The sequence below is a fragment of the Sturnira hondurensis genome, unplaced genomic scaffold (assembly GCF_014824575.4).
Source record: "Sturnira hondurensis isolate 20B ecotype Veracruz unplaced genomic scaffold, ASM1482457v3 Scaffold0015872, whole genome shotgun sequence".
NCBI lineage: Eukaryota > Metazoa > Chordata > Mammalia > Chiroptera > Phyllostomidae > Sturnira > Sturnira hondurensis.
Window position 1 is genome coordinate 127705 of NW_028088503.1, and position 13732 is coordinate 141436.

General features: G+C 39.7%; 1 protein-coding gene and 1 pseudogene across 1 annotated transcript; both read left to right on the top strand.

The window, feature by feature from the left end:
* Window positions 1–1360: 1360 nt before the first annotated feature.
* On the top strand, window positions 1361–2197 carry LOC119000611 (olfactory receptor 2A12-like; annotated as a pseudogene).
* Window positions 2198–12318: 10121 nt separating this feature from the next.
* LOC119000612 (olfactory receptor 13-like) lies at window positions 12319–13251 on the top strand. The gene has a single exon (XM_037065695.1). The coding sequence runs from the start codon at window positions 12319–12321 to the stop codon at window positions 13249–13251; it is 933 nt and encodes a 310-aa protein (XP_036921590.1).
* The last annotated feature ends 481 nt before the right edge of the window (window positions 13252–13732 follow it).

Below are 13732 nucleotides of genomic sequence, written 5' to 3' on the forward strand. Positions count from 1 at the left end.
TTATCCTTTTAAAATAACACAGTAACTATTTCAAGTCAATAGGTAGAAAGTTTGCCAAGATAGTTTTCAAATTATGTTTCTATGTTGATTTTATATATTGCTTTACCTGTGGGTTCACTGGGATTCATATTGAGGAATACACTTTATTTGTTCACTGAGGATCTGTAGGTCCTCAGGTCTCCATATTTGCATATTTGATCATGTCTCACTTTGCTCTCATGCACTGAGGAGTATTCTTGACAATATCAAACTGTAGAACAGCAGCTTACCCCTTCTTGGAGCACTGAAGGTAGTAGCTGATTGCCTTCAGCCCCTTTCCTATTGACAAGAAGTCACCATCAGCTGGATGGTTGTTCCTGCCAATGCAATTGTATTTTACTTTTGGTAGCTCTTAATTTTCCTCTTAATCCTGTGAAATACAGATTGTGTAAAACAGTTGAACACAGGCTGCTTAACAGGCAAATTAAATTGCAGCTTCTGTGAAATACCATTATTTAAAATGTTAAAAGTTATTTAAAAATGTTTTGAAAGCTAAATGTTTTGATGAGACAAATGTCAACCAGGTGTCAGTTATACAATAAGTGTGCAATTAGAATAGAGTTGTGAAATGTCTAGCACAGCATAAAGACAGCAAAAGAGAAAGCAATCTGAGAGGGTGATTTAAAAGAGATGTAAGTTAGGTTCATTGCCTGCATCACTGTTGGAATAGGTGTTCCAGCAGGTGTGGACACAGTGAAATGTAGGGAATGGAAGAAAGATGATAGTCAAAGAGATCATTGTTATGAAATTCCATTCATTGAGAATTTATTTTTTATTTGTGCTATTCCATCCTCAGAGTACATTTTTTAATTTAAAGACTTATGTCATCTTTAGTTATAAAAAGTTTTGAGTATACAACCTTGGTGTAAGTGCCATGTTAAAATTAAGTGTCATGCACCTTCAATTTCTGGGAGAGAACAGAGATTCGTAAAAGTGGTGGTAAGTAAGAAGGGATCTATCTGTCTTCATTAGCTTCATCTGGTTATTGCTTACAGTACATTCCATTGAGTATCAAATCTTCTATTTATTTAATGGAAGCCAGAGACCTTAATTTTTATGTGAAATCTGTCAATTTTTAGTACTGACTAACATCTAAAGTTTCTAAATATCTCTAAAGCCAAATCTGCAGATCAGCATCACAGGACTGTGAGTGGGATTGAATCTATGGCTTACTGATTTGTGGCTTTTGGTGTAACTTCTCACTCTATATGAGCACACAATTTCTTTTTTCCTTTCTACTTCTCAGCTGTAAAGTTTCTGTCCTAAAGGCAGCCTTGTATCCACCAGTCAAAAGAAAATGGGAAGCAATCAGACATGAATCACAGAAGTTATCCTGCTGGGCTTCCAGGTTGACACAGAACTTGAAGTTTTCCTCTTTGGGTTCTTCCTGCTATTCTACAGTGTCACCCTGCTGGGCAATGCAGTCATCTTGGGGCTCATGTGCCTGGACTCCTGCCTCCACACCCCCATGTATTTCTTCCTCTCCGACCTGGCTGTTGTCAGCATGTCCTATGCTTTCAACATTGTCCCCAAGTTGCTGGCAAACTTAGTGAGCCAGAATAAAGCCATCTCCTTTGTCCCTTGCCTTATACAGACTTGTTTGTATCTGGCCTTTGCTCACACAGAGTGCCTGATTTTGGTGATGATGTCCCATTATCAGTAGGTGGCCATCTGCCACCCACTCCAGTACACTGTCATCATGAGCTAGAGAGTGTGTGTGGTCCTGGCCACCATGTCCTGGGTGTTTAGCTTCCTTTTGGCTCTGGTCTACATTACTCTCATCCTGAGGCTGCCCTTTTATGGGCTTCATAAAATCAACCACTTCTTCTGTGAAATCCTGTCAGTGTTCAAATTGGCCTGTGCTGACACTAGGCTTAATGAACTTGTTCTCTTTGTGGGCTCCGTGTTTGTTTTAGTGGGGCCCCTGTGCTTGGTGCTGGTGTCGTACATACCTATCCTTTATGGCATCCTGAGGATCCAGACTGGGGAGAGCTGCAGGAAGGCCTTTCCTACCTGTTCCCTTCACCTCTGTAAGGTCAGGCTTTTCTTTGACTGTGCCATTGTCTTGTACTTGTCCCCCATATTATGCCACTTTCAAGAACAAAGGAAGATCCTGAGGTTCTATTTGAGGACAATTACCATACTGGCTATTGTGTAAAATATGCATTTGCTTATTATCAGTATAGTCACAATTCCTAGTGAGTATGAGAACTTATTTAGTGCAACATAATGAGCAGCCAAATGAGTACTAACTCTGTGTCTTACCTGTGTGTCTCACTGAGCATAGCATGAAGGATAGGGTCAGGTGGCTATCATGTACTCACTGAATATGTATGATTCCTGTGGCTCAGAGGCTATGCTTTTGTGGTGGGGGTGGAGAGAGTACACACAAGAAACTAAAATGTTAGGTGCTGGCAGAGTGAGGTGGAGGAAGGCTGAGATGGTCAATAATAGTTTAATTTTCTCTTTATAGGATTCTGTGTTGAACGTGCACTTTTTAATGTACCCTGCCCTTTCTCCTGAAGCACATACTAAATTTTTTTTGAGCTCATCAACCTGCTTGTGTGCTTCAGGTCCTGTATGAGGAATTTATGATCCATGCTTTAGATTTGCTTTTTGCCCAGGTGATTTAACAGTTTATTTATAGTACTTATTTATATAAAAAAAAGACACCTCATCCATCTCTTGCTGTTCAGAAGGAATTCATTTTTGTTCCTGAATCTTGCTTCAATGAGGTTAATTTGGTTGTAAGTCTGGTTTTCACTGTTCAGATGTATTTTGGAAATTTGTTCAAGGACTGCATCTTGTTCTCCAAAGCACCATGGAACGATGCATAAGCCAGAACACCTAAATATTCATTTACCTAAAATTGAAAATGCAACTGCAAAATGAGCAAAATGATCTTTGCTGTAGAAAGAGCTACCCTGGAAGATAATTTATCACCTAATGGTTGAGTGTAAACCTGGAATCAGAGCCACAGAGGATAATTAGAGGTCCTCCTGACCAGGCTTCTGCATTACTGGTCACTTGGCCATCCATCTAGGCTTCAGACATCCAGGTGACTATTGTCCTTTGGCCAACCTGTCAGCTTTCCTTGAGCTTATATTTAGTGGGCACCCATGCTTGGTGCTGGTGTACTCCACACAAATTGTCTTCGCTGTCCTGAGTAGTACATCTGGGGAGGGCTGCAGGAAGACCTTCTCCACTTGCTCCTCCCACCTCTGCATGGTCTGGCTCTGCTTTCACAGAACCATCATCATGTTCATCGCCCCCAAATTGCAGGATCCTGAAGAGCAGCAGAAGATCCTTTGCTTGGTTGCAGCCTTTCCAACCCCAAGGTGAACCTGCTGATCTACAGCCTGAGGAATGCAGGGGAAGCGTGCCCTTTGGAGAGACCACTGTGGGAGGAAAATCATTTCTAATTGCAGTGACATTTGAATCCCAAGCCTAATTGCTCAGCTACCACCTGAATCCAGAGAAGCTAAGAGGTCAATTCTGCCACAGTCCTTCATGATATGACATCAGGCCTTCCCTCTTCCTCTGAGGGAAGCTTACCATAGGTTACACTGACTGATTTTTTAATGAGATGTAATATTTTCTTTTATTTCTCATTGAATTGAATATCCATCAACTTAAAAGTTATATTAATTCCTATTCTGGGTCCCAAAGGTTGAACACCGTCTTTCTCCATCTGTACCCTAACTGTGTAAACTCAGTAACTGCATATGTCATAGGATTTGGGAAGGAAGAAAAAGCTGCAGCAGAAGGACATGGTCCTGCAAACCTGAAGGGCTGCTTGTCCGTTCTCCCAGATTGTACTTGCCACTTAAAGTCCATCTGATGGAGCTCAAGATTGTTGTGTTGCATGATGGAGAGATATATCTTATGAAAATTACAGACTCCTATTGGGGAGTGAAGTAGTGGGCTGAGTGAAGGAATGAAATTAATACAGGATGTGTAGGAGAATGAGGAGAAGGAGAAACCGGCAGACAGTGTGGTAGCCCAGCTCACTGTTTACAACCTTGGGGGCAAACAGCTGAGCCAGTAGCTAGCAAAGGGCAGAGCTGGGCATTGGGTCTCAGAGAAACAATTTGGGTATGTATAATACCCAGGAACTTTTGAGCATTGAGGTGTGAATTATGTAGGTGTACAAACTGTTTACATGTTCTCCTGTGTCTTTCACCAGCACATTCACCCTGGTTAGTCCAGGTCTGTGTCATTTCCCTCATGAGAATGCTCATTCTGACAGAGGACATTTTACCAGACACTGTAGGTGACTAGTAGAGTGTAACTGGCTCTTCTGCCTTGGTGGCAAATTGACTTTTACTAATTCCCTCTACTTTTCAGGCACAGTTGCCGGGGATATATCCCACAGACTTCAGGTGGCCTCTGAGGGTGTTACTACAAAGTGTACCTTCTAACCCGCTTTCAGGTGAGGTTAGCCATTTGCTTCCAGAGTTATTGTAGATCTCACACTGAGAGTGAACAGGAGAGTTAATCAGAAGAGTAGGTGTGTGCCTTTCACTTGGGGAGTAATGATTACTCAGTGCAACTCTCTTTTTCCCAACTAAAATTATTTTTAATATGAAAGTTGTAAACAAATATTTAACGAAATGAAAAATTGATTAATTATACCACTTTAATTCAATGAGCTATTTATACAGTCATTAAAATGATGACTGTATAGATTTACAGATACATAGGAAAGAGTTATTATAAGATTTATAGGGAAAATGTGAACCAATAATTGCAAATGTTATGTAACTGCAATTATGGTACACATATATGCAGTAAGGAGCTAAATCTATGACACAGTAGTATAGTACTGGTTGTAGGATGGTAGGATGATGACTCTTTTTAACTTTTAAAAATTGTTCTTTGTGCTGTAGGAAGGTTTGGAGATGTCACATCCCTAGGTTTATGCCTGAAATTATCTAACCAGTACGAGCTTGTACACCAACTATACTTAAATTAAGATATACAGGAAAATTTAAAAAATGGAAGTAAACTTAGCTACTGAAGTTTATAAGAATTTAAAAATACCCTTAAATTTTATCTCTGCCTTTATTGTAAATACTATAGCATAAAATATCATTTTGAAAAGCCACCCAAAACATCCTTAGCTCCTGTGGGCAGCAGGGCTCACTGAATATGAAGATCAAATGGGCTCTTATGAGAACAGCTACTGCATTTTTCATCCCTCACCCAGTGCTGGTGCAACATGCAACATCTCATCCAGCCATCCTAACAGGTCCAGGAAAAACATCCCATTATCAGTCTGTTTTATGAGTGCACTTATCAGAAAGTAGCAAATGTCTGACTTTTACTGAGTCACTGTCACTACTGAGCCCTCCTACCCTCTGGTCATCCACCCTCAGTGAGCAGCACATGTTCTCTTCTGCATCTGTGCTGTCAGTGTGACATACACTGGACCTCAGAGGGAAGGCCTGTGGCTCACAGTGCTGCCTGTGAGTAGCACGTTCACTTCAAGGTAAGGAATCAACAAACCTCTTTGTGCATCACATCTAAACCTCACCTTCCCGTTAGTGTTTTAAAGTGTTTCTTGTGTCTGTCCCTTAATGAGCTCTCAGTATGAGTATTGTGGATATTGTTCTTAATTGATAAACTTGGGACCCCAGCATCTGGTATCCAGTTTACAATTTTTCTTTACCAAATTGGGACATTTGGACTATTGATTTTCACTTTTAATCCTCACTAAAGGACATGCTTATTGAATTTTTAGGTAGAGAGGATGGGAGGAAGAGAGGCAGAGAAACATAAATGAGAAAAATATCCATTGGTTGCCTCCTGTATGTGTGTCAACTGCACCCAAACCTGCAACCTAGGAATATATGGGCCCTGACCAGGAACTGAACCCATGAACTTTCAGTTTATGGGACAATCTTTCACCCTACTGAGCCACACCAGTCAGGGGAGATTATTGCTTTTAGTGGCTTCCAACTGCTTACGTTGTGTAGGTAGGGAGCTCTAAAGAAGACTGGGAGCCTAGAGCAAGGAAAAGGACCTTGCTCCTTCCTTTCTGCCTGGTGTTCTTGTCAACCCTGCCCAACAGCTCTTGACAGTGGCAGTGAAGACCCCCTGACCAGCCTTAGTTAGTCAGCTTCCCAGAGCCAGCCTTGTCATCTCCTGCTGGGGCCACAGTGCTGTTGCGGCACCTGTTCTCCTCATAGCGTCAATCTGAACCCCATCTCCTCTGACCTTCTGGATTCTAATCACCCACCTTCTTCTATGTTCCTTTTAACACTAGAGATGGCAGCTTCACAACGTTCTGTTTATTCATCTGAGAGTTCTTTGTTTAGTGTTATAGTTCCTCAGTATCCTTGTGACCACTGTGTTGTAAGAAAGTCTCTCTGCTATCGTACCACACCAGCACGGTTTCTGTTCCCTGTTTTATCCCATCTGATTCAAAGAGAAGTGAGAAAAAAAACACTCTGAAATTAAGACACTTACACAAATGATTGCAAATAAAAACGTCTGAGCAGGAATGAGAGAGGAAGAACAGAAAACTATTATAAAATATTTCTAGTTACCTGGTGCTTTTCATAGTGATCCTGTTATTGTGGTGTATGCATCTCTATTACTTGTATCCTGAGTGAAAATACCCAAGAAACTTAGAAGTTTTGTTTCCAACAGAGGGCAAAACATCAGAGTTAAAATTAAGGGGGAGCCAGGACAGACAATGTGCAATAGCCTTTGTTTATAAAGCTGCCAGAGGAAATAAGCATAAAAGCCAAGGAAAGGATGCAACCCAGAAAACCCAAGTGCTAAGAGGTCTAAAGTTCTCAATATTTACATTAAATACAAATACATTAGATCCTCTTATTTTTGCAATGATTTTTTTAAACCCATAAAAAATAGCTATATACAATATGAAAATGTAATCGCCAAGACAGGCTGGGGTAATGGCAATGAAGAACATATCCTCTGCAAATATGTAAGTAGTTGAGGCAACAATAGAATAACATGGAAAATATTTGTATTTACATTTATCTAAGGCAAAAAGAATTGGTATAATGAGAGATATGAGATAATAATAAAGGCAATAGCCTACAAAGAAGATGCCACAGTCATTAATATGTATAACTGTAACAATACAGTCACAATATAAAATTTAAGAGAACAGAAAAGTCTATTGAAAAAATTTGTAAATCTAACTTTATAGTGAGGAATTGAGTAAAATGCCTTCAGAAACAAATTGATAACACTGAAAAATTTGATATCCAAGCTCGGAATAACAATAGTAACAAGCTTGCCATAATAAATATATAAAGAATCCTATGCCTGAGAAATAGAGAATATGTTACATGGAAATTAATATAATAATTGGAAAATTGACTATATACAAAGCAATAAAAGTCCACAGATTTTCCAAAAATCAATATCCCAAGGATTTATTAGTTTACACAACAGGGATTATAAATTAAAAATTAACCACAGGGGAAAAGGGGATGGACTCACATGAACAAGTATAAAGGACACATGAACAATAACTAAGGTGGGGGATAAACAGGAGGGAGGTGGGGAGCACTGGGAGAACAGGGCTGGGAATATAAAACAGAAAACTGTACTTGAACAAAAAATAAATTTATTTATTTATTTTAAATTTAATTCTTGTTCAAGTACAGTTTTCTGTCTTAATAAATTTAAAAAAAGAAACTGCAGCACAATTTACAATAGGCAAGAGTTGGAAGCAACCTAGGTGCCCATAAGTAAGTGAATGGATCAAAAAACTGTGGTACATATACACAATAAAATTCTATGCCACAGAAAGAAAGAAGGAGCTCCTACCTTTTGCAACAGCATGGATGGAACTGGAAAGCATTATGCTGAGTGAAATAAGCCAGGTGTTGAAGGACAAATACCATATGATCTCAACTTTAACAGGAAGCTAAACAACAAAACAAACAAGCAAGCAAAATATAACCAAAGACACTGAAATAGAGAACAGGCTGACAGTGACCAGAGGGGAGGGAATTTCAGGGGAAATAGGGGAAGGATTTAGAGGAACATATATGGAGGATATATGGTCAACAACTGAGAAGGGTGGAAATGAGAGGGAGCGGGGAGCATGGGGGGTGGGGTGAGATGAGAGTAATAGACAGAAAACCTACTTGAAAAATAATTAAATAAATTTCAGAAAGAAACCTTAAAAAATAAAATAAAATAAAATATATGTACTGAAATTAAAAAAAATAACAATAAAGATAATAAAAATATTTGGAAATCTAAAAATGCACTGCTACATAATTTGTATTTTACTGATGGTGTTAATGGTGAGAATTCTGAGTATCAGACTTGAGATATGCAGCCAAAGTGGTCAGTAAAAAGCAAGTTTAGAGTCCAAATTATATTTATTAACAAATCAAGACAAACTTAAAAGGTAAAATATTTAACTCAGGGGGATACTATGATCAAGAATGAAAATACAGACATGATCTAATTTATATAAGAGCAAATTTTATTGCAAAAAATTTTTAAAAATTATGAAAATCATTAAAATATAAACCTAGGTCTTTTTACAAATGCCAGTGTAATAGATTCAACAGAAGACAAAAAAAGGGTAATGGTGTGTACGAAATAATGTCAGAAACAAAAATTCATATGACCAAAAAGTAGAGATTTTAAAATTACAATATCAGTATGAGTGCACCGTATCTCTGCAATATGTGAGGGTGGTGTCTGGACTCTCATCACCAATGAGCCTCTCACTGGACAGGTTTAACAGCAGAAAGAACATCTCAGACCCACTGCAGGTGATGCTCTGGCAGTTGAAATGGTCCCTCTATTGTTTCCTTATAGATTGGCATGGAAATTGAAATAACTTTGGGAAATGATCTTCCACCATCTTTGTATTCCAGTGTAAGGATAGATGTAGATAAGAGAATTGAAGAGAAATGTAAATCACTAAGGCACCACCAGATTGTCTCAATTGCATTGGGCAGAACTCAAAAAGGAGATCAGTTCCATTTCAGGAAGGAGAGGAAACAGTAGTAGTTAGAGTCCAAGGGAAAACCTATCTCTGTCCTTCCTGACTCAGAATCTCTAGAGGTGATAGAATAGAGATTGTTTCTTGGTGAGAGTTTTCCCTCCCTTTTGGCACTGCAGTTAAATCCTACCAAAGAGGATTTAACAAGTCCCCTTGGGATGCTCTCTCCTCTTCCTGACCCCTTCTACGGGTCCTGCTACCTGGTCTCTGGTTTCTGGTGTTGCTTTATGAGTTGTGTTTTTTGTGGTGACTTGATGAAAAAACTACGGAGGTACATGTTCTACTGAGGTATGAGATAACACTCAGCCTAGCCTAGAGGATAGGAAAAATCTATGGGCCCCATCTGCCCGTGTACCACCTACTCAATTTGGAGTGTAAGTTGGTGGGGAAATTGAGTTCTTGAGCCACAGTGAATGCAAGGTGTGGTGATTGTAATGTGTGAAGGAGTCCCAGATATCATTCTAGAGCTTCTAAATGGATGAATATGGACACCACAGTGAGTGAAAAAATCATCAACCCCACCTTCTTGCCACAAGTGTCCCTGTGGAGAACACCAGAGATTAGTCCCTGGAGAGCTCCTTTTCCCTGGAAGGGAGCTAATGGCAGTGTACCTGGTGAGTCTTTATCCCTCCCTACACCAAACACTCAAAAGTATATTGAGAGGCAGTGGAGTGGAGCAGAGAATAAATTATCTCTTCTCGTTTGAGAATCTTTTCTCCTTAAAGATCCTTATGAGACAGCAATTTCAACACTAACTCATAGATACTATTCTCCTTATTAGTGTATTTTTGCTTAAACCCAGTCACATTCAGCTGGTCTTCTCATGTGTAGCTGTCAGTCTGTGGTAAGTTTCATATGCTGTTCAGTCTTTGTTCACTATCCAATTTCAGACAGGCTGTGATGAAAAATCTCAGTGCAGAACAGAATTGTTATTGTCTGCCAGTGCCAGGTGCTTGCTAATTATAGACTTAGCTAATAGGATCATTTCAGTCACCAGGTCATTCAGAGACACCTAAGGTTGATCATTTAGTGTAAAGTTTCTTCTTTATATAAGATACATTAGCTGTTTGAGAGAGTTGCATGAAACTGTTTCCATTGTCCCATGAAACTCAGTCATGTTTTCATGACATAATGGACCAAACTGAGCACAAAAGGAGTTTGATACAGAAGAGTGTCTTGAAAGTTTTATTTTTGAAAGTGAACTTCACTTGGTGAGTTATTTGAATATGAGAATTATCATCTTTTGAGCTCTTTTAACAGACTTGTCACACCAAGCAGGTTCTCTACACCAGCAGATAGGAGTTGTCTTGTGTGTCCTCAGCCAAGACGTGTGGATGAACATGGATTATGTTCAATAAATGTCTGTGTATTTTTCTTTTGTGTTTCAGCTACCTCAGCAGAGAGGAGTAAGATGAGATGACAGTCACTGGTCCTTCTGCTTTAATTTATTATGTCCTTTGCCATATGGCATTTTAGAAATACCATTGCTATGTTCTTTCACCCCAAATGTGGCAACAAACCTGAAACAAAAATGGCTAACACTTTTCTATAGATTTAGGGCCAATGAATCTTATAGTTGGAAGAGACATCAGCATTTTTCTTGCTCACCTTCTACCACAACCTGGGAATCCAAATCTCTCAGTTAAAGCACTTAAAGCTGACATAAAGCTCAGTCCTACTAAAACAACCAGCTTTCTTCACAAAGGTGATTCCAACTGTTATGACGTTATTTCTCAGACTAAGATAAAATCATCTCCCAGAGTTTCTGCTGTGAATTCTAATTCTTCCTTTGAAGCAGGATGAAGCCTTCACACTTTTGCTTATCAAAACTTGCAAATATTAACTTCTGCGAAAATTTGAATGGAGAATCGATATGGGACTGAAATTATGAGTTTTTGTGAGATTCTTATTTTAGTGAAATTCAGATGGATGCTGGAATGAAGAAGGATATAGAGTCAGACAGACAAAAAAAAAACAGAAGCAGTGGTTTAATGGTTACAAGTCAAACTTTGTAATTTCCACCCTGGTAGAAATACTTTTCTAAAGATTGATAAACCACAAAAAGTAACGGTCCATGATGAATAATATTTTCCTGTTACAGTTAAGCTGTAAAATATGTTAGAGGTTGTAATGGTTTGAGCATATAGTTAGAGCTTTAGCTCTTGCCGTGGATATTGATCAGTAGTTTTAAATCCCAGGCCAAGAATGATCAAGAAATCATTCAACCAGGATTTTACTAGTGAAGTAGAGCAGAAAATAATATAGAAAATAGCAACTAGTTTTTCACATAATAAGGAATCAAGTGCATGTTTGTGTATGTGTGTGTGCATAACTATACACATTAACATATAAATTATCCACAAACATAAAGGCATAGAATATAAATATATAGAGATAAGAATATAATATGGATTATATTCACATGATATGTACCTATATGTACATGATATTCACATGATATACATGTTTATGACAATAAGGATTCGAGTGTGTATGTGTCCATGTATGAATGTGTGTTGCTATATGCATAACATATACTTTATCCACACATACAGGAATGGAATATAAATATTTATATAAGGATAAATGTGTGACGAGTAATACCCAATCATGAAACAGCATGATCACAGTAAATATCTGTGGGTACAAAAGTCAAAAGACAAAGTTCTTTCCCTTAAATGTAGCTAAAGTTGTGGCAGTCTGCCTGCCATTTTCTCAACTTAATTCAAGATAATGCTGGCAGTAAAAATACATGACTAACCAGTAAGTCATCGAATGAAGGCACAAATCTGTGAGATCCTCTAATAGAAAGATCTCCCACAGGCTCCTGGTCCTCAGTTCCACCCTCGAGTGTGGGTACAGAGGCAGGCCCACAGCCCCCTCCCCACGGTGACTGTGTGTGCACTGTGGGCCGGGATTCCTCTCAGGCAGGCCTCTGAAGCAGTCCTGCTGACTGAGGAGAGTGTTCACTGTTAGGTTGGCAATAGGTGTGTTAACTCATTTTGAACTGTGGTAGAAGTTTGAAAATAAACATAAAGTTTACCGAACACAATAATACAACACTAAAATTTAATTGATCAGGATGAAAAAAGTTTTTTCTATGTCAGTTGCAGTGCATAGGATTCACTTAGTAACTGATGAGCAGGACAGAAGTGTCACTGAGGATGTTTTCTGAGGGAAGAAACGATGACACACACATGTTTAACATGTTAAACATGTCCCTCAGGCATTCAGACCTGGTAAGCTAGCTCCTCTGTCTCTTTCCCAGGAAAATGGGGGGCAACCAGACTTCTGTCACAGAGTTCCTCCTAGTGGGATTCTCGCTCAGCCCAAAGATGCGGTTGCTCCTGTTTGGGCTCTTCTCCCTCTTCTATGCCTTCACCCTTCTGGGCAATGGGGTCATCCTGGGACTCATCTCACTCGACTCCCGACTGCACACCCCCATGTACTTCTTTCTCTCCCACCTGACTATTGTTGACATAGCCTATGCCTGCAACACAGTGCCCCAGATGCTGGTTAACCTCCTGAGCCCAGCCCAGCCCATCTCTTTTGTTGGCTGCATGACACAGACCTTTCTATCCTTGACTTTTGCTCTCACCGAATGTCTTCTCTTGGTGGTGATGTCCTACGACAGGTATGTGGCCATCTGCCTGCCCCTTCAGTATTCTACCATCATGAGCTGGAGAGTCTGCCTCACTCTGGCAGTGACTTCCTGGACTGTAGGAGTTTTCCTGACTGTAGTAGATATGGTGTTGCTATTACTGTTGCCCTTCTGTGGGCCCCAGAAAGTGAGTCACTTTTTCTGTGAAATTCTAGCTGTTCTTAAACTCGCCTGTGCAGATACCCATGTTAACGAGGTTTCGGTCGTGGCTGTGGCAGCATTGGGGCTGGTAGGACCACTTTTCATTATTATGGTCTCCTATGGTCACATTGTGTGGGCGGCCCTGAAGATCCAGTCTGCAAAGGGGCGGCGGAAAGCTTTCTCCACCTGCTCCTCCCACCTCTGTGTGGTGGGGCTCTTTTATGGCACAGCCATTATCATGTATGTTGGACCCCGACATGGGAACTCCCAGGAGCAGAAGAAATACATGCTTCTGTTTCATAGCCTTTTCAATCCCATGCTGAATCCCCTGATTTATAGTCTGAGGAACAGAGAAGTCAAAGCTGCTCTGAGAAGGAGGCTGGAAAAGGAGACACCTTTGTGAGAGCCCGGCATTTAAAAACTAACTGAGCTTCCAGAAACCTGAGAAGTCACCTCATGTGGAAACTACACAGGATACAGAGAGATACTCTAGGCCTAGGGCATCCTTTGCCTGGTCTTGAACTTCTTCTGTTACTACCTGTGGAGAAAGCCCATTCTTGTCCCTCCTTCTGAGGATGCTGCACAAGACAATGAGCCCTTCTTCCAGCTCTCTGCGTGTTGCATGCACTTATGATATGGTCGAGGGATAATCTGAATAGATGAAATAAATTTCTATATTCCATTATCAGGACTTGTAGACAAAATTGTATTGTAGAATCCAATGTATTGGGAGAATATTTAAAATATAGGAATTGAGACTGATTACATAGTAATTATTGAAATATTTTAAATTTGGCAACTGTCATTTTTAAATATCGGTCTACAGTTTAAATATTTGGTTGTTTTCCTGCATATGTCTATGACACTGATGTTTTCTGAGGCAT

Excerpts from the sequence above, each read along its gene's own strand:
- LOC119000612 (XM_037065695.1), top strand. The coding sequence starts at position 12,319 with ATGGGGGGCAACCAGACTTCTGTCACAGAGTTCCTCCTAGTGGGATTC.